Raw genomic sequence first — 21,927 nt, forward strand, 5'->3', positions numbered from 1 at the left:
ACTTCCACCCGGGAGAGTGGGGACTTCATCAAGAAGTCTTCACGCAGATTGCAAGTCGGTGGGAACTGCCACAAGTAGGCATGATGGCATCCCGCCTCAACAAAAAGCTACAGAGGTATTGCGCCAGGTCAAGAGACCCTCAGGCGATAGCTGTAGACGCACTAGTGACACCGTGGGTGTTCCAGTCGGTTTATGTATTTCCTCCTCTTCCTCTCATACCCAAGGTGCTGAGAATCATAAGAAGAAGAGGAGTGAGAACAATACTCATTGTTCCGGATTGGCCAAGAAGAACTTGGTATCCAGAGCTGCAAGAAATGCTCACAGAGGACCCATGGCCTCTGCCTCTAAGACAGGACTTGTTGCAACAGGGGCCCTGTCTGTTCCAAGACTTACCGCGGCTGCGTTTGACGGCATGGCGGTTGAACGCCGGATCCTAGCAGAAAAAGGCATTCCGGATGAGGTTATTCCTACGCTGATAAAGGTTAGGAAGGACGTGACGGCTGAACATTATCACCGTATATGGCGAAAATATGTTGCTTGGTGTGAGGCCAGGAATGCCCCTGCGGAGGAATTCCAGCTGGGCCATTTCCTTCACTTCCTACAGTCGGGAGTGACTTTGGGCCTAAAATTGGGTTCCATTAAGGTCCAGATTTCGGCCCTATCCATTTTCTTTCAAAAAGAACTGGCTTCTCTACCTGAAGTTCAGACGTTTGTTAAGGGAGTGCTGCATATTCAGCCCCTTTTTGTGCCTCCAGTGGCACCTTGGGATCTTAACGTGGTGTTGAGTTTCCTGAAGTCACACTGGTTTGAGCCACTTAAAACCGTGGAGTTAAAATTTCTCACGTGGAAGGTGGTCATGCTGTTAGCCTTGGCTTCAGTTAGGCGTGTGTCAGAATTAGCGGCGTTGTCACATAAAAGCCCCTATCTGGTTTTCCATATGGACAGGGCAGAATTGCGGACCCGTCCGCAATTTCTGCCTAAAGTGGTGTCATCTTTTCATATGAACCAACCTATTGTGGTGCCTGTGGCTACTCGTGACTTGGAGGATTCCGAGTTACTTGATGTGGTCAGGGCTTTGAAGGTTTATGTAGCCAGAACGGCTAGAGTCAGGAAAACTGAGTCGCTGTTTATCCTGTATGCATCCAACAAGCTGGGTGCTCCTGCTTCAAAGCAAACTATTGCTCGCTGGATCTGTAACACGATTCAGCAGGCTCATTCTGCGGCTGGAGTGCCGCTGCCAAAATCAGTGAAAACCCATTCCACAAGGAAGGTGGGCTCTTTTTGGGCGGCTGCCCGAGGGGTCTCGGCATTACAGCTTTGCCGAGCAGCTACTTGGTCGGGTTCAAACACTTTTGCAAAGTTCTACAAGTTTGATACCCAGGCTGAGGAGGACCTTGTGTTTGCTCATTCTGTGCTGCAGAGTCATCCGCACTCTCCCGCCCGTTTGGGAGCTTTGGTATAATCCCCATGGTCCTTACGGAGTCCCCAGCATCCACTAGGATGTTAGAGAAAATAAGATTTTACTCACCGGTAAATCTATTTCTCGTAGTCCGTAGTGGATGCTGGGCGCCCGTCCCAAGTTCGGACTTCTTCTGCAATGCTTGTATATAGTTATTGCTTACATAAGGGTTATGTTATAGTTGCATCAGGGTTGATTTGATGCTCTATTGTTGTTCATACTGTTAACTGGGTTAGTTTATCACAAGTTATACGGTGTGATTGGTGTGGCTGGTATGAGTCTTGCCCTGGATTCCAAAATCCTTTCCTTGTACTGTCAGCTCTTCCGGGCACAGTTTCTCTAACTGAGGTCTGGAGGAGGGACATAGAGGGAGGAGCCAGAGCACACCAGTATCCAAATTCTTTCTTATAGTGCCCTGTCTCCTGCGGAGCCCGTCTATTCCCCATGGTCCTTACGGAGTCCCCAGCATCCACTACGGACTACGAGTAATAGATTTACCGGTAAGTAAAATCTTATTTTCTCCGGCTGGATCCACATGTTATCCACAGGATAACATTGGGATATGCCGGAGCGACAGCGGAAATGGCACCAAATAGTCACAAGCTTTCTGGCCTCCCAGGATGCATCGGGCTCCTCCATATAATCCCGCCCACCTACTCAGTCAAATTCGGGGTTTTTTTTGGTGCGGCAGGAGCCGGACCATGGTCACAGGGCTGCTGTTAAGGCAGCCCTAAGCTTTTGTTATTTTATTTTTATAGTCTTACTATGTTTTGAGTGATCTTTCTTAACAGCGTCTTAAACGCATGCTGGAAAGAGTCGCTCCAACAACTCCCCACCGATTAGCAACAACGCTTACCCTCAGGTATTAGTGCTGTCTCGACGGGCGTCTGTGTCGGATGTTCTAGCAGGTCCAGCAGACGTTACCAGTCTGTGGCGGAGCATGGGGAGAAGGTAAGGCATCGGTTCCACTTACTAGAGGAATTCAGACGCAGGCGCACTGTATTGGAGGAGACTACAAACAGTGGCTGACGCGCCGCCATTCTTAAGTGCTCCAGCGCTATGCTTTAGGGATCATAGGTGCCAGGACTAGGTTGAGGCCACGATCCTTGGAGTTTGTCAGCAGGGGGAGTCGGACGCTCTCCTGGTCGCCCCTCCCCCCAGTTCATGACCAGTTTCCGTGCATCTCCCGTCCATGAACTGATGACCTTACTTCCGTCTCAGACGCTACCATAAGGGTACTCGATCGCAGCTTGGGCGCTGTGATTGTGTACCCTAGGGGCCGCCGAGACTAGGTCGCAGACAGGCATCTGTGTCTCTTACCAGTTACCGGATCGGTAGTGTACACTAGTAGCGTCTGAATCCACTCAGCGTCTTTCGGGCGTATTGATCGATTCTGGAAGTGGGGTGAGTCTCCCGGTATCCCACTCTGAGTAAGGGTTTTACAGTACTAAAATTCTATCTACTTGTTAGTATGAATAGTTAATTTTGGTACACAATGCATATGAGACCTGTACAGTACTGTTGTTTTCTGCATAACATGTCTGAAAAACTTGTGGTAATAGCCGTTTAAAAACAGAAGTGCAGTAATTATACTCCTACATACTGGAAAAGTATTTTGTGGTTGATTATATTCTCATATGACAATGTCTAATAATTAACATGTGACTGACTGCTCTGAACCTCAATTCAGGTGCACGGATTGTGGTCAGATTGATATCACTTCTATATCTATATAATTGATTTACAGTCACAGCGAGTGTAGCTTTTGTAAAAACGGTTTATTTACCATGTCTGTGAGCGGCAAAAGTGACGAGGATACTTCAGCTGGGGCACCTACACCCTTAACATGCTTATCTTGTAAAATAGAGATTTTGGATGGAATAGCCCAGTATCTTACTTATGAGGGGTTATGTGCAAACTGATTTACGTATAAGCAAACTGAAAAACAGGCTCTAGTTCAGCAACCAGTAGAGCCACCATGGGGTGTATTCGCACAGACTTAGTCTACAATAGCGGACAGATTAACACCTGCAGTTCCACCCCCGGGAATAGGTTACACTATTAACCCATACATGCAGCTCCCTTCTTATGGTTTGATGCCAACAGCTTCTACAAGTAGCCAGGCTATTAATACCAGGGTAGATACATCCATGTTACAGACTACACAAGATGATACAACAGATGAGGATACAGTGTATTCAAATACCCCATATGATGATCAGTCGGAGGGTTTCAGCACAGAGGATATAGCTGAGCTGATTGAAGCCAAGAAGGCTATTCTGTGTCTGGAGGGGTGGTATTCATGTGACCGCCGGTCGGCTGACCGACAGTCACATGACCTCCTCCACCAGCCCGACGGGTCACTGTCCCGATGGTCGGCATGCCAACCAACAGGGACTATTTCCACTCGTGGGTGTCCACGACTCCCATAGAGTGGAAATAGAACGCGTGGCGACCACAGGTCGCCACCGAGCCCACAGCGTGGCGAGCGCAGCGTCGGTATGCTGCCGGGATCCCGGCGTCTGTAAGCTGACCGGCGGTCAGCCGTACTACACCCGTCTGGAGGAACCGGCCAAAGCAGTGTCAAAATCTAAAGCACCTGTGTTTAAACGTCCAAAATTGGTTAGGACTGAGTTTCCAGAGTCAGAGGATCTGAAGGAAATTATGGAAGGACCTTGGGCTACACCCAATAAGAAGTATAAGATTCAGAAGAAATGGGATTCTTATTATCCTTTTCCAGCTGGGGACTGTTCAAAAAGAGAAGTTCCTCCTAAGGTTGATGCACATGTTGTACGACTTGTGCGTAAATCTGTTTTACCATTGCCGTCTACCTCACTGGATGATGTCACAGATAGAAGAGTAGGTGGTTTCTTGAAATATATTTTTTCTCTCTCAGGGGCTGTGCTAAGGCCAGCTATGGCTTCAGCCTGGATGGCGAAAGCAATGGTAGACTGGGTGGAGGAACTAGAGAATGGCCTCTCCGCACCTACCAGGGTGCAGGAGTCTCATCTAGGCTATATAAAACAAGCTGCGCAATATTTGGAAGAAGCAGCAATTGATATGGGTACGATTGCTTCTAAAGCATCAGCCTTAACGGTAGCCGCTCGTAGAGCAGTCTGGCTACGTACTTGGAAAGCGGATGCAGAATCCAAGAAAGCTCTTGAAGCGTTGCCTTTCACTGGGAATATTCTGTACGGAAAGCAATTGACAGATATTCTGGAATCGGAAGCTGAATCCAAAAAGGTCAAGTTTCCGGCTAGTTATAACCCTAAACCGAGGGGGTCAAAATTTCGGCCATTTCGATGGCAAGGTAGATCAAAAGGAAAGGTTGATGCTAACCAACCCCTGTACAATAAATCAGCTAGGGGTAGGAAGCAATGGGCCAATAGACGGCTAGCTTCCAAACCAGAGCAGAAGCCATCAGTTTGAGGGTACGGGCCTCCGCCTGGAGGATTCCAGGGTTGGGGGTCGACTCCTTCACTTTGCACACATATGGCAGCAGTCGACGACAGATGCTTGGGTGCAGAATGTGGTATCTCTTGGTTATGGTTTCCCTTTCAAAAAGCAGCCTCAAAGGTTTTTTTGCACCAGCCTGTCTCGTATAGAGTCGAAGGCCAGGGCTTTGCAAGAAGCAGTTCAGAAATTGCTTCAGTGTGGGGTAATTATCCCAGTACCCCTGACACAAAGAGGACAAGTGTTTTACTCAAGCCTATTTTTAATCCAGAAGCCAAATGGATCATTCCGACCAATTCTCAATCTCAAGAAGTTAAACAAATACATTTGGGTTCCAAAGTTTCACATGGAGACGTTACGCTCCATAGTGTTGGCCATGGAACCAGGAGATACATGGTATCTCTTGATGTACAGGATGCTTACCTGCATGTGTCCATAGCACGGTCCCATCAGTGTTACCTCAGGTTTGCCATCCTCCAGCAACATTTTCAGTTCCAGGCTTTACACTTTGGGCTAGCGACAGCCCCCAGGATATTTACCAAAATTATGGTGGTTATGGCAGCTTATCTCCTCAAGCAGGGGATAAGAATTTTTCCATACCTCGACAATCTTTTAATCCTGGCTCAATCCCAGGAGTTAATCTTGGACCATCTCCAACAGACAATTGCTTGTCTACAAAGACACAGATGGCTCATAAATTGGGAAAAGTCGTTTCTGAGTCCATTTCAACGGATGGTTCACTTGGGGGCCATATTGGATTCAGGTCTACAAAGGATTATCTTACCGGAGAAGAAGATATCCAAGGTACAGGTAATGACTCAGGAATTGTTGCACAGTCAGACAGTTTCAGTCCATGCAGCAATGCGACTGATGGGTCTGATGGTGTCAACATTCGACATGGTGGAATATGCACAATTCCACTCCATACCCCCCTGCAGCACCTCATTCTAACCAGATGGAATGGAAAGCATCAGACAATAAAAAGACAGATGATAAAGCTTCCAGTAAACGTAAAAAGGTCACTAGCTTGGTGGCTACAGACGGACCATCTAGACAAGGGGAGACCCTTTTGGATAGCAGATTGACAAGTACCGACAACGGATGCCAGTCTTCAAGGCTGGGGAGCAGTGTTCGAAGACGTTTGGTTCCAGGGAAAATGGACCACGAAGGAAAGTTACCTGCCAATAAATCTGTTGGAAATAAGGGCCATATCTATGGCTCTAGTTCAGGCAAAGGACATTCTGCAGGGAAGACCAGTCCAGATCCGTTCGGACAATGCAACAGCAGTAGTGTACCTCAACCATCAGGGAGGAACCCACAGCAAAAGACTAATGGAAGAAGTAACTCACATACTAATATGGGCAGAACTCCATCTTCTGGCATTGTCCGCAGGAGTGCTGAACTGGGAAGCGGATTTTCTCAGTCGACACACCATTCAGGAGACCGAATGGGCATTACGCCTGGAAGTATTTCAAACTCTAGTAAAACGGATGGGGCCTTCCAGAGATAGATCTCATGGCGTCCCGTTGGAACAACAAAGTTCCGGCATACGGGTCGAGAACAAAGGATCCCGGGGCGATCCTTGTAGACGCACTGTCAGTGAAATGGGAATTTCATCTGGCATATCTGTTTCCTCTAATCTCTCTGCTACCCAGGGTGGTGAGGAAATAAAGCAAGCAAAGGGAGCCATAATTCTAATAGCTCCAGCCTGGCCCAGAAGGCATTGGTACATAGATCTACTAAGGATGTCCGTGGAAGCTCCAATTCTGCTTCCTCAACGTCCAGATCTACTAATGCAGGGGCCTTGTTATCACAGCCATCTGGAACGGCTGTCTTTGACGGCGTGGCTGTTGAAACCTCTATCCTAAGATCAAAAGGATTTTCACAACAGGAAATTTAAACCATGCTTAGAGCTAGAAAGCCTTCTTCAGCTCGTACACTGCTCAAAAAAATAAAGGGATCACTAAATTAACACATCCTAGATCTGAATGAATTAAATATTCTTATTAAATACTTTGTTCTTTACATAGTTGAATGTTCGGACAATAAAATCACACAAAAATTACAAATGGAAATCAAATTTATTAACCCATGGAGGTCTGGATTTGGAGTCGCACTCAAAATTAAAGTGCAAAAACACACTAAAGGCTGATCCAACTTTGATGTAATGTCCTTAAAACAAGTCAAAATGAGGCTCAGTAGTGTGTGTGGCCTCCACGTGCCTGTATGACCTCCCTACAATGCCTGGGCATGCTCCTGATGAGGTGGCGGATGGTCTCCTGAGGGATCTCCTCCCAGACCTGGACTAAAGCATCCGCCAACTCCTGGACAGTCTGGTGCAACGTGGCGTTGGTGGATGGAGCGAGACATGATGTCCCAGATGTGCTCAATTGGATTCAGGTCTGGGGAACGGGCGGGCCAGTCCATAGCATCAATGCCTTCGTCTTGCAGGAACTGCTGACACACTCCAGTCACGAGGTCTAGCATTGTCTTGCATTAGGAGGAACCCAGGGCCAACCGCACCAGCATATGGTCTCACAAGGGGTCTGAGGATCTCATCTCAGTACCTAATGGCAGTCAGGCTACCTCTGGCGAGCCCATGGAGGGCTGTGCGGCCCCCCAAAGAAATGCCACCCCACACCATTACTGACCCACTGCCAAACCGGTCATGCTGGAGGATGTTGTAGGCAGCAGAACGTTCTCCTTGGCGTCTCCAGACTCTGTCACGTCTGTCACATGTGCTCAGTGAGAACCTGCTTTCATCTGTGAAGAGCAAAGGGCGCCAGTGGCGAATTTGCCAATCTTGGTGTTCTCTGGCAAATGCCAAACGTCCTGCATGGTGTTGGGCTGTAAGCACAACCCCCACCTGTGGACGTCGGGACCTCATACCACCCTCATGGAGTCTGTTTCTGATCGTTTGAGTAGACACATGCACATTTGTGGCTTGCTGGAGGTCATTTTGCAGGGCTCTGGCAGTGTTCCTCCTTGCACAAAGGCGGAGGTAGCGGTCCTGCTGCTGGGTTGTTGCCCTCCTACGGCCTCCTCCATGTCTCCTGATGTACTGGCCTGTCTCCTGGTAGCGCCTCCATGCTCTGGACACTACGCTGACACTACGCAAACCTTCTTGCCACAGCTCGCATTGATGTGCCATACTGGATGAGCTGCACTACCTGAGCCACTTGTGTGGGTTGTAGACTCCGTCTCATGCTACCACTAGAGTGAAAGCACCGCCAGCTTTCAAAAGTGACCAAAACATCAGCCAGAAAGCATAGGAGCTGAGAAGTGGTCTGTGGTCACCACCTGCAGAACAACTCCTTTATTGGGGGTGTCTTGCTAATTGCCTATAATTTCCACCTGTTGTCTATTCCATTTGCACAACAGCATGTGAAATTGATTGTCAATCAGTGTTGCTTCCTAAGTGGACAGTTTGATTTCACAGAAGTGTGATTGACTTGGAGTTACATTGTGTTGTTTAAGTGTTCCCTTTATTTTTTTGAGCAGTGTATTTATCATCGAATATGGCAGGCCTATATTCATTGGTGTAACGAAGGAGGGATGGATCCAAGATCTTTTAAAGTATCCAGGATTTTGGATTTCCTCCAAGCAGGTATTGATAAAGGTTTAAAGGTGACTTCCTTGAGAGTTCAAGTGTCAGCGTTAACTGTATGGTTTCAGTAGAAGATTGCTAACCTACAGGATGTACGTACTTTATTTCAAGGAATGTTGCACATTCAACCACCGTTTGTTCCTCCTGCAGTACCCTGGGATTTAAATGTGGTTCTTAAAATCCTTCAGGGGGCTCCGTTTGAACCACATAAGAGAGCAGATCTTAAATGGTTGACGGCTAAAGTTCTTTTTCTACTGACGATGGCGTCAGATTTAGGAGCACTGTTGTGTAAGTCTCCTTTTCTGATCTTTTATCCAGATAAAGCAGTTCTCAGAACTAGATCCGGTTATCTGCCGAAGGTGGTCTCAAAGTTTCACCTGAACGAAGAAATTGTAGTCCCGGCTTTTCAGGTATCGGGACTTTCTGCGGGAGAAGCGTCGCTGGACGTAGTCCGTGCATTAAGAATCTACGTAGATCATACCAGTGCCATCAAAAAGACAGATTCTCTCTTCATTCTCTACGGATTTCACAAAAGAGTATGGCCTGCTACTAAACAGATGCTAGCAAGATGGCTTCGAATGACGATTTCAGAAGCATATTCTCGAGCTGATCTCCCTGTTCCGGCTAATGTCTCTGCGCACTCTATACGTAGGGTAGGTCCTTCTTGGGCAGCACAACATGTTGTTTCAGCAGAACAGATTTGTAAGGCAGTCACATGGTCTTCCATTAACACATCCATTAGACATTATGCCTTGGATACTTTTGCCTCTCATGACGCGGAATTCCGGCGAAAGGTTCTCCTGGGTAATCAGGAGCGTCCCCACCACTGATAATGGCTTTGGGAATCCCAATGTTATCCTGTGGATAACCTGTGGACCCAGACGGAGAAATATACCGTTATGGTAAGAACTTACCGTTGATAACGGAATTTCTCCTATGTCCACAGGTATCCACAGGGATCCTACCCTGACGCACCTGATTTGAGGATCTTTACAATCACTAAACCTCTTCCCTCTTGTATGGAAGGGTGTGCATGTTTGTTCTTATCGCCTGAATAGGGTTCTACATGATACTCCTGCCTAATTGCTGTGAAAACAACTGATTTGACTGAGTCGGTGGGCAGGATTATATGGAGGAGCCCGATGCATCCTGGGAGGCCAGAAAGCTTGTGACTATTTGGTGCCATTTCCGCTGTCGCTCCGGCATATCCCAATGTTATCCTGTGGATACCTATGGACATAGGAGAAATTCCGTTATCAACGGTAAGTTCTTACCATAACGGTATATATCTAAATCTGTCTTTTCTTCTTGACTGCCCACTGGAAGGATTTGATAAATATGCTGACAAGCTCTCTATGCAAATATTAAATGCGGCTAGATGCCTGATTGCTGGACATTGGAAATTCCCAAACCCTCCTTCCCGCCAACAGCTCCTGAATAAAATTTGGCACTTGGCATCCATGGAGAATATCTGTGTCTATTTGCATAGAATCTCTCTAAAATTCCTTAAGGAAAGTTCCTAAATCAACTGTCTTTTGTCTTCAATGCGTGGAAGAACGGTCATTGCAGGAATGCCCCTCGACTTGGAAGGCCCCGAAACAGCAACCCACGGATCGGAGAATGCTAACCAGGAAGCTGCGAAAGAACAGGGCATGTCCAATGCATACCATTGCACACAAGTTCCAAATGGCCACTAATGTGCTGGTTTCGACCAGAACACTTCATAGGAAGTCGCTTGCACTTGGATATTATGGGTGAGCAACTACTCATAAACCTCCTAATCGCAAAGAAGAATGCAGCCCAGCGCTTATGATGGTGTAAAGAGTGCAAAAACTGGACAGTGGAAAAATGGCGGCGAGTGTCATAGAATGATGAATCACTGTTTTTACACTTTTCAGATCAGATGGATTTGTTTGGGTTTGTAGATTGCCAGGAGAACGTCTGATGCCAGAGTGTACAGTACCTACAGTAAAGAATGGAGGTGGTGACGTTACGCTGTGGGGCTGTTTTAGCTGGTTCGGCTTGGGTCCATTAGTTGTAATGCATGGTCACATTATCTTTGAGAAGCATAGAGATGTTCTCTATAACTCTGTGCTCCCCACATTGTGGCAGTTCTGCAGAAAGACAAATGTTTTTATCAGAACGACAGTGCCACCTGTCATGTTTGAAAGGTGACACTGGACTGGTTTACAGAAAATTTAGTAACCCGGATGGACTGGCCTGTTCATAGTCAAGATCTTAACCCCATTGAGAACCTCTGGGACGCATTGGAGCGACTGGTGCATTCAAGGCCGACTCTACCTCCTTCAGTTTCACTGTACTTAAGGCATTATGGCAAAACATACTGCATGCTAATGTCAAGGAACTTCGGGACAGTTTGCCAAAAAGGGTGTCTGGTGGACCTACAAAGTACTGATGTCAATAAAATCTTGTTGATCTATTTGCTGTCAGTGTCCAATCACTTTTTTCTATGTACAGTAGTGTATACTATCTCTATGCCCCACAGAGCTTTGGTTTTTGAGACCTTCTTCTTTAATTATTTTAGGAATTCCCTGCTTTTTTCTTTGAGAATTATTTTAGGAATTTCCCTGCTTTTTTCTTTGAGAAGCTTTATCATTCTTCTCCCCTACTACATATTGGAGACCTGGATTAGTCCCCATTCCTACTACTAATACTACCACCGCCACCTTCTACTCCACTTTTCTCCTGGAAGGATCATAATAACTAGCATGTCCAAAACACAAGGATGCGGTGTCTCACCTCAGTGCAATTTTAGTTGGGAATAATCTTACACAGTCAATCTGGGATAACAGACACTGGCATAGATTAGACTGCATTTCACAGTAGATATATTGTAAGATAAAAGCATAGATCGCATTTAATTTTTTGTTTTGTTTTATGGTTTTTGCAGTGTTAAATGTAATCATTTTGTTTCATAGTTTGGAGCCTGCAGTGAATCTGAAAAGAAAACGGAAGAATATGATACCCAGGTTAGTGTTCTGTATTAGTGCATCCTCTATCCCTGGTGACCTCTCATCTATTAGAGGTCACCATGGACTACTCTGAATAAGTTGAGGGCAGTCATATTTGCCAGAGGAAGGCATGCTTATCATTTCTACAGACTAGTTCATATTCATGTATTAACCTTCCACTGACTCCTCATCCATCTATTCCGCTCCATCAGAAGATCAGCAGTCAGCGGTGGCTTTATTACTGGTGGCTCACAAAGCTGCTGCCTTTATAGTAACCACACATCCATTCACCATCAACTTCATTAGTGATTCTTCTACCTTATAATGTCATCTGTCCTCAGCACCGTGAAAGCTTCTTTTAGTGTGTTTAGCCATGTCAGAGTATGTAATCTATTTATAGCTAAAAGAAGACCCCTACAATAATGAACTTTTTTTTTCTTCTTTTTTTTCAAGGCCATGAAATACTTGTCTTACTTATTATACCCATTATGTATTGGAGGGGCAGTTTATTCACTATTGAGTATAAGATACAAAAGGTAAGACACTTGTATTGTTAGCTAACACAGATATGCCTATAATAAAATAAGTTTTGAGGGGGAACTAATTAATGCTGATCTAATAATGCTTCAGTGGGAACAGAATTTGTATCTGAAAATACACACCACTGCTGCAAATGTTGATGGCAATTTGTTTAGAGGCTGTCTTTATCTTGCCAGTCATGCCTTGCCTTTAAGCAACGATGAAGTTCTGTTCATCTATGTGGCTTACAAACCAGTAATTTTTTTGGTGATTTAAAGAGAATAGAGTGTCGTTGTATAATGGGTTTTACCTGCTGGTTCGCAGAAAATTAGTTACAAATACCTTTATGGGATGCAATCAAAATCCAGACAGATCCTGGAGCTAAGTAAGAAAAATACCCAGTGATGGCATATCACACACACAATAATAACACAGTGCCCACCCCTGCCATTAGGACAGGCGCACCAACCATATTGCTAGGGGGACGTCATACATGAATAAAATAAGACAAATGAACTATTGTTGGATATTTAATTAGTAGCGCCAGAGCAATTCAATTAGCAGGGATTACCCCACGCATGAATGCCCGATGGTGGACTGAGCCTCACCTTTTAATCCGCTAGAAAACTGCATAATCGGGGGTTTGCGCATGGGGAAACTCCATTGATTCCACAGTTTACATGGAATCAGTGGATATCCACGCCTGAAACCCAGATTTTAGTTGCTGGAAAAATGATATTTTATTGAATAGCCTTTCCCCATACCACAGGGATTTATGCCAGCAAATAGCCACTGGGTAAACACAGCGGCTAATTGAATATTCCCCGATGAGTTTTATTTTCCTGTTAGTAATCTACAGTTGCTATCTGGACACTCCCTTTGAGTCCTGTCCTTTTGGTTTGGGGTGACAGGTGCCATTGAGAAGGTAATCTGCCAGAATTGTGCAGTTGTGAAAGCTTCTTAGTGTACAATTCAAATCTACGGTACCTTGTAGAAAAACTGGTATTTCTCACCATTTTGTGTACAGGATCAATAAAGTAAAGCTTTGTACTTTTAGCAACTGTATAACTTCTTATTTTACCATAAAGATGCACTTGAATTATTAACTTTTTTTTTTTTTTTTATCCAATTACAGTTGGTATTCTTGGTTAATCAACAGCTTTGTCAATGGTATGTAAATGTCACATTTGTTATTTACTATAATTTCCCTTGAATCTTATATATTCAAATAAAAGCTCTTAATTAGTTTTGTTCCCTAAATGTACCATATGTTAAAAAAAAACATATAGAAGCATACCTAGTCCACTCTGTCTGAGTATGTAAAACAGGACTTAGTGGTTGGAATTCAAATGTTTGAAAATTCGGTTGGGTGTCTGTGTTGTCCTGTCTATTAGATAGGAAAAAACAGGCTCCCAACTGACTCTTCAAACATTTGAATTTCCCCCAGTGATTCTATTGGTTGACGTCTACATGAGTCCCAAGTCCCAAGCTTATGTCAACTGAATGTACACACATGCCTGGGAGTGGTCTGAGTATTCTTATGTCTGTTTTGTCATGTGTTTGGCCAGATTTGGTACTGAATGACCCTCATTCAGTTCGCATTACTCAGAAAATCTCAAATGGGCAATTCTTGGAGTATTGCACATGCATTGCGGCCGCACAGTGTGCTCGCTTTCCCAGAATGATGCAATCACACTATGATTGACAGCAGTGGGGGGGGGGGGCGGGGGGGGGAAGGTCGTCGGTGTGGTCCAGACCATTTTTGGGATAGCCTCATGGCGTCACACACGGCTGCTGCGACCAGAAAAATGGCAGCCTTGCTGTGTATGCAGGGGGTCAAACCTAATTCCTGTCTCAGCAATGCGATCGCAGTTCTGCAATTGCAACATTGGCTGATGATTAGCATGCTGGGCGGTCCCCAACATGCAATTTAATCAGAGGCAGATTCTGTTTTTTAGTAGAATCTTCTACTGATACTGAATAGGGTCCAATATCAGCTTGTTCGTAATTTCTTCCATGCTACTTTATATCTATACAGAGAGATACATATGCTAAAAATGCAGTATTATGAATCAATTCTAATTGAATTAATCTGTTTCCTTATAGGTGTCTATGCTTTTGGATTCCTTTTCATGTTGCCCCAGTTATTTGTAAATTATAAGGTAATGTTTTTCATTGGGTATACATAGAATTAACATGATGTAGCAGTTCTGAGGGTTTTTCAATGCTGTCTTTTCAATTTCAGATGAAATCTGTGGCACATTTACCATGGAAGGCATTCACATATAAAGTAAGTGGCCAATGTTCGCTTCACTACATTTGTATTATTTGTATATTTATTTTTTATTTTTTCAAAGTTTTATTGACAGGAAGAATCAATAACAAACAGTATATGTATACAATACAAACAGTCATGGTAAAAATAAAATGAGCCATCCTGTACCTTACATCAGTCAAGAGAAGAAATAGTGACCATACAATATTCAGAACATGTACAGAAGAAGGATATGCCCCGGACCAGAGACAATTCAAAAAGGAGCACCAGAGTCAAGGACTGCTAAATTATACCATTTGGTAGACTGGAAGCATTTCCGTAAAGCTTCTTTAATTAATGGGGATAAAGTATGAACATATGGAAGCCATATATTAAAACTTTCTCCGTCAGGGTCCACAGGTTATCCACAGGATAACAATGGGATATGATGGAGCAACAGCCGATTGGCACCAAACGATCACAAGATTTCAGCCCTCCTAGGATGCAACAGGCCCGTCCATATATCCCCGCCCACAGGGTCAGGCAAATCGGTTTTGTGTTTGGCGCGGCAGGAGCCGGACCATGGTCACAGGGCTGCTGTTTTTGGCAGCCCTAAGCTTTCTTATCTTATTTTTATAGTCTTACTACGTTTTCTGAGTGATCTTTCCTAACAGCGTCTTATACGCATATTGGAAAGAGTCGCTCCAGCGACTCTCCGCCGGATCGCAACAACGCTTACCCACGGTACAAGTGCTGTCTCGACGGGCGTCTGTGTCGGATATACTAGCAGGTCCAGCAGACGTTCCCAGGCTGTGGCCGGAGCACGAGGAGAAGGTAATCTGTTCCACTTAGAAGGGGAATAACGGACACAGCCGCACTGTATTGGGAGGAGACTACCAAATAGTAGCTGGCGCGCCGCCACCACGGGTGCTCCAGCGCTAGGCCTTAGGGATCATAAGGCACCAGGAATAGTATGAGGCTGCGATTCCTAGGGTTGATGTCAGCGGTGGGGAGTTAGATGCTCTCCTGGTCGCCCCTCCCCCCAGTTCATGACCAGTTTCCGTCGGTCTCCCGCCATGGACTGTTGCTTCACTTCCGTCTCAGAAGCTACCACGAGGGGTCTCGGCATAGGCCGCTGCGTCTGTGTTCACTAAGCGTTACCGTGAGGAGACCCGGTCGCAGTACAGGTGTCTGTATGACCGGTGCGTCTGTGTCCACTTAAAGTTCCTGGGGCGACAGTGTACACTAGTAGCGTCTGGATCCACTCAATGTTCGCTAACATATTGATCGATCTTGGAAGTGAGGTGAGTCTCCCTGTATCCCACTCTACTGAGTACGGGTTATACAGCACTAAAATTCTATCTATTTTTGTTAGTATGAATAGTTACGTTTAGTGCCTATTGCGTATGAGTCTGAGTACATTACTGTGGTTTTCTTCACATTTGCGTCTGAATACGTTAAAGTCTGCATAAAACAGAATTCAGTATTATGTACTCCTACATCCTTTGAAATGTGTTTGTAGTTGATTATGTGCTCATATGACTAATATATAACATGTGACTGACTACTAGTGTGATTGCTGACTTTAAATAAGTTTGTCAGTTGGTTTCCTGATCCTCAATGCCGATGCATGGGTAGGGTCAGATTGATATCACTTTAGAGAGATAAAGTGGTTACAGTCACAAATTGTGTAGTACACTGTGAAAGTGCTGATTATTTATCATGTCTAAGAACGGCAAAAGTGACAAGGGTACACTTACAGTAACACCAACAACCACTCATATTATGTTGTTTGCAAAAACTTTTTCTCTAACGTCCTAGAGGATGCTGGGGACTCCGTAAGGACCATGGAGAATAGACGGGCTCCGCAGGAGATAGGGCACTTTAAGAAAGCTTTGGACTCTGGGTGTGCACTGGCTCCTCCCTCGACCTCAGTTTTACACTGTGCCCAGAGCAAGATGGGTGCACTGCAGAGAGCTCTCCAGAGTTCTCTGCCTAGAAGCATTTTTGTTTGGATTTTTTCTTTCTACATTTTACTTTTTCACAGGGAGCACTGCTGGCAACAGGCTCCCTGCATCGTGGGACTGAGGAGAGAGAAGCAGACCTTCTTGTCAAAGATAGGCTCTGCTTCCTCGGCTACTGGACACCATTAGCTCCAGAGGGGGTGAACGCAGGTTCTTACTGAGCGTCCACCCCCGGAGCCGCGCCGCCGTTCTCCTCACAGAGCTAGAAGTACAGAAGACAGAAGTCGTCAGGCGGCAGAAGCCTTCAGCTTCACTGAGGTAACGCACAGCACTGCAGCTGTGCGTCATTGCTCCCATACACCTCACATACTCCGGTCACTGTAAGGGTGCAGGGCGCAGGGGGGGGCGCCCTGGGCAGCAATATAAACCTCTGCATGGCATAAAGAATATATACATGTACAGGTGGGCTCTGTACATGTATATAAAAGAGCCCCCGCCATATTTCACTAAGTTTGAGCGGGACAGAAGCCCGCCGCCGAGGCGGCGGGGCTTCTCCCTCAGCACTCACCAGCGCCATTTTCTCTCCACAGCACTGCTGAGAGGAAGCTCCCCGGACTCTCCCCTGCTTACACACGGTGAAAGGGTGTTTAAAAGAGAGGGGGGGGCACAATAATTGGCGGTTTACATATTATACAGCGCTGCTGGGGAAAAACAATTTGTGTTGGTCTCCAGGGTTATTGCTCTGGGGTGTGTGCTGGCTTACTCTCTCTCGGTCTCTCCAAAGGGCCTTGACAGGGGATACTGTCTTCAGGAAAGGGGTTCCCTGTGTGTGAAGTGTGTCGGTACGCGTGTGTCGACATGTTTGACGAGGAAGGCTCGCTTAATGTGGATGGGGAGTGCTTGAATGTCAGGTCGCCGTCGGCAATGCCGACACCGGAATGGGTGGATATGCTGAATGTTTTGAATGCAAATGTCAATCTATTGCATAAAAGATTAGACAAAGCAGAAGCTAGGGACAGTCCATGCCTGTCCCTGTGGCGCCAGGTCCTTCGGGGTCTCAGAAGCGCACCATATCCCAGATCGATGACACAGATACTGACTCTAGTGTCGACTATGAAGATGCAAAATTACAGCCAAAGGTGGCTAAGGGTATACGGTACATGATTATGGCCATTAAAGAGGTTTTGCATATTACTGAGGAACCCCCTGTCCCTGACACGAGGGTACACATGTATAAAGGGAAAAAGCCTGAAGTCACTTTCCCATCCTCATTTGAATTAAGTGACTTGTGCGAAAAGGCTTGGGAATCTCCGGATAGGAGACCACAAGTTCCCAAAAGGATTCTCATGGCGTATCCTTTTCCACAAACTGATAGGATACGCTGGGAATCTTCGCCAAAAGTTGACAAGGCGCTGACACGTTTGTCCAAAAAGGTGGCACTGCCTTCTCAGGATACGGCTTCCCTCAAGGAACCTGCTAATCGCAGGCAGGAAATTACCTTAAAGCACATTTACAATCATTCCGGTACTATTGCTCGACCGGCTATGGCGTCGGCCTGGGTTTGTAGTGCGGTTGTAGCATGGGCAGATTCCTTATCTACGGAAATTGACACCTTAGATAGGGACGCCATTCAAATGACCATAGAGCATATCAGAAATGCTGCCTTGTATATGAGGGATGCTCAGAGAGACATTTGTTTATTAAGCTCCAGAATAAATGCTATGTCTATTTCTTCTTGGCGGCTCTTGTGGACCCGACAGTGGACGGGAGATGCCGATTCAAAGCGGCATATGGAGTCCTTGCCTTACAAGGGGGTGGAGTTGTTTGGAGACGGCCTCTCGGATCTCGTCGCTACGGCAGGTAAGTCAAATTTCTTACCTTATGTCCCCCCGCAACATACAAAAAAGGCACCTCATTATCAAATGCAGTCCTTTCGTTCCAATAAAAACAAGAAGGTACGTGGATCATCCTTTGTTGCCAGAGGGAAAGGCAGGGGGAAAAAGCTGCACACAGCTAGTTCCCAAGAGCAGAAGTCCTCCCCCGCGTCTGCAAAGTCCACCGCATGACGCTGGGGCTTTCCGGGGGGAGGCAGATCTGGTGGGGTCTCGTCTTCGATTTTTCAGCCACGTCTGGGTTCATTTGCAGGTGGATCCCTGGGCATTAGAGATTGTTTCCCAGGGATACATGCTGGAATTCGAAGACTTGCCTCCTCGCCGATTTTTCAAGTCGGCTCTGCCGGCTTCCCCATCAGAGAGGGAGCTAGTGTTCACAGCAATCCAAAAATTGTATATTCAACAGGTGATTGTCACAGTTCCTCATCTCCAGCAAGGAGAGGGATATTACTCAACCCTGTTTGTGGTCCCGAAACCGGACGGTTCGGTCAGACCCATTTTAAACCTGAAATCTCTGAACCTGTACTTGAAGAGGTTCAAGTTCAAAATGGAATCACTCAGGGCGGTCATCGCCAGCCTGGAGGGGGATGATTGGATGGTGTCCCTGGACATAAAGGATGCTTACCTTCATGTTCCGATATTCCCCCCGCATCAGGCGTTCCTGAGATTTGCAGTGCAGGACTGTCACTACCAATTTCAGACGTTGCCGTTTGGGCTTTCCACGGCCCCGAGAATTTTCACCAAGGTAATGGCGGAAATGATGGTGCTCCTGCGCAGGCAGGGGGTCACAATTATCCCATACTTGGTCGATCTCCTCATAAAGGCGAGATCTCGGGAGAGGTTGCTGGACAGCGTGTCTCTGTCCATGAAGACGTTGCAGTTACACGGCTGGATTCTCAATATAACGAAGTCCCAGCTAGTCCCTACAACGCGTCTAACCTTTTTGGGGCTGATTCTAGACACAGACCAGAAAAAGGTTTTTCTTCCGATCGAAAAGGTTCAGGAACTCATAGCTATGGTCAGGAACCTATTAAAACCAAAAAAGGTTTCAGTGCATCATTGCACGCGGGTCCTGGGGAAGATGGTGACTTCCTACGAGGCCATCCCTTTCGGCTGGTTCCATGCGAGGACCTTTCAATGGGACCTTTTGGACAAGTGGTCCGGGTCCCATCTACAAATGCATCAAAAGATCACACTGTCTCCCAGGACCAGGGTATCTCTCCTGTGGTGGCTGAACAGTGCTCACCTACTAGAAGGTCGCAGGTTCGGCATTCAGGACTGGGTCCTGGTAACCACGGAAGCAAGCCTCCGGGGCTGGGGAGCAGTGACACTGGGAAGAAATTTCCAAGGTCTCTGGTCAAGCCTAGAGTCTTGTCTCCACATCAACGTCCTGGAGTTGAGGGCCATATACAACGCCCTGCGTCAAGCGGAGGAATTGCTTCGGAGAAAACCGGTTCTGATTCAGTCAGACAATGTCACGGCAGTGGCTCATATAAACCGCCAAGGCGGAACAAGGAGCAGAATGGCCATGGCAGAAGCGACCAGGATTCTACGCTGGGCGGAAGGCCATGTAAGCGCGCTGTCAGCGTTGTTCATCCCGGGGGTGGACAACTGGGAGGCGGACTACCTCAGCAGGCACGACCTGCATCCGGGAGAGTGGGGACTTCATCAAGAAGTCTTCGCACAGATCACGGATGGGGACTGCCTCAAATCGACATGATGGCATCCCGTCTCAACAAAAAGCTAAAGCGGTATTGCGCCAGGTCAAGGGACCCTCAGGCGGTAGCGGTAGACGCTCTGGTGACACCTTGGGTGTTCAGATCGGTCTATGTGTTTCCTCCTCTTCCTCTCATACCCAAGGTGTTGAGAATAATACAAAGAAGCAGGGTCAGAACAATACTCATTGTTCCAGATTGGCCATGGAGGACTTGGTATCCGAAGCTGCAAGAGTTGCTCGCAGGGGATCCGTGGCAGCTTCCTCTAAGGCAGGACCTGCTGCGGTAGGGGCCCTGTCTGTTCCAAGACTTACCGCGGCTGCGTTGGACGGCATGGCGGTTGAACGCCGGATCCTAGCGGATAAAGGGATTCCGGAGGAGGTCATTCCTACCCTGATCAAGGCTAGGAAAGACGTGACGTTAAAACATTATCACCGTATATGGTAGAAATATGTTTCTCTAACGTCCTAGTGGATGCTGGGGACTCCATAAGGACCATGGGGAATAGACGGGCTCCGCAGGAGACTGGGCACTCTAAGAAAGATTTAGTACTACTGGTGTGCACTGGCTCCTCCCTCTATGCCCCTCCTCCAGACCTCAGTTAGAATCTGTGCCTGGACAGAGCTGGGTGCATTTTAGTGAGCTCTCCTGAGCTTGCTAATAAGAAAGTATTTTAGTTAGGTTTTTTATTTTCAGAGAGCTTCTGCTGGCAACAGACTCTCTGCTACGTGGGACTGAGGGGAGAGAAGCAAACCTACTAACTGCGGCTAGGTTGCGCTTCTTAGGCTACTGGACACCATTAGCTCCAGAGGGATCGAACACAGGACCTGACCTTGTCCTCCGGAGCCGCGCCGCCGTCCCCCTTGCAGAGCCAGAAGTCAGAAACCGGCGGGTTGAAGAAAGAAGACGTCAAAATCGGCGGCAGAAGACTCCTGTCTTCATATGAGGTAGCGCACAGCACTGCAGCTGTGCGCCATTGCGCCCACACTAACACACACTCCGGTCACTGCAGGGCGCAGGGGGGGCGCCCTGGGCAGCAATTAGATACCTCCTGGCAAAAGCAGCATATATACAGTTGGACACTGTTATATGCATGAGCCCCCGCCATTAATTTTACACAAAATCGCGGGACAGAAGCCCGCCGCTGAGGGGGCGGGGCCTTCTTCCTCCGCACTCACCAGTGCCATTTTCTCTCCACAGCTCCGCTGAGAGGAAGCTCCCCAGGCTCTCTCCTGCAGACTCACGGTAGAAAGGGTAAAAAGAGAGGGGGGGCACATAAATTTAGCGCATTTAATATATATACAGCAGCTACTGGGTAAACACTAAGTTACTGTGTGATTCCTGGGTCATATATCGCTGGGGTGTGTGCTGGCATACTCTCTCTCTGTCTCTCCAAAAGGCCTTGTGGGGGTCCTGTCCTCATATAGAGCATCCCCTGTGTGTGTGGTGTGTCGGTACGCGTGTGAGGGCTATGTGGAGGCAGAGCAAGTACAGATGAATGATGTGTCTCCGCCGACGGCGCCGACACCTGATTGGATGGATATGTGGAAGGTGTTAAATGATAATGTAAACTCCTTACATAAAAGGTTGGATAAAGCTGATGCCTTGGGACAGTCGGGGTCTCAGCTCATGCCTGATCCTACAGTGCAGAGGCCGTCAGGGTCTCAGAAGCGCCCACTATCCAAAATGGTTGACACCGATATCGACACGGATTCTGACTCCAGTGTCGATGACGATGATGCAAAATTGCAGCCTAAAATGGCTAAAGCCATCCGCTACATGATTATAGCAATGAAGGATGTATTGCACATATCAGAGGTAAACCCTGTCCCTGACAAAAGGGTGTATATGTATGGGGAGAAAAAGCAAGAGGTGACTTTTCCCCCTTCACATGAGTTAAATGAATTATGTGAAAAAGCGTGGGATTCCCCCGATAAGAAAGTGCTGATTTCCAAAAGGTTACTTATGGCGTACCCTTTCCCGCCAACGGACAGGATGCGCTGGGAATCCTCCCCTAGGGTAGATAAAGCTCTGACACGCTTATCTAAAAAGGTGGCCCTGCCGTCACAGGATACGGCCGCCCTAAAGGATC

General features: G+C 46.8%; 1 protein-coding gene across 3 annotated transcripts in view; it reads left to right on the forward strand.

Moving 5' to 3' along the window:
• Nucleotides 1-21,927, forward strand: part of CLPTM1L (CLPTM1 like) — a 269,603-nt gene that overhangs the window by 220,292 nt on the left and 27,384 nt on the right. For all 3 annotated transcript variants that reach the window (XM_063922687.1, XM_063922689.1, XM_063922688.1), the window contains exons 12-16: nucleotides 11,459-11,509; nucleotides 11,945-12,027; nucleotides 13,146-13,180; nucleotides 14,117-14,172; nucleotides 14,256-14,300. In XM_063922687.1, the coding sequence (XP_063778757.1) occupies nucleotides 11,459-11,509; nucleotides 11,945-12,027; nucleotides 13,146-13,180; nucleotides 14,117-14,172; nucleotides 14,256-14,300 (270 nt within the window). The remainder of the gene's footprint in view (nucleotides 1-11,458; nucleotides 11,510-11,944; nucleotides 12,028-13,145; nucleotides 13,181-14,116; nucleotides 14,173-14,255; nucleotides 14,301-21,927) is intronic.

This window comes from Pseudophryne corroboree, chromosome 5, assembly GCF_028390025.1.
Source record: "Pseudophryne corroboree isolate aPseCor3 chromosome 5, aPseCor3.hap2, whole genome shotgun sequence".
Classification (NCBI taxonomy): Eukaryota; Metazoa; Chordata; class Amphibia; order Anura; family Myobatrachidae; genus Pseudophryne; species Pseudophryne corroboree.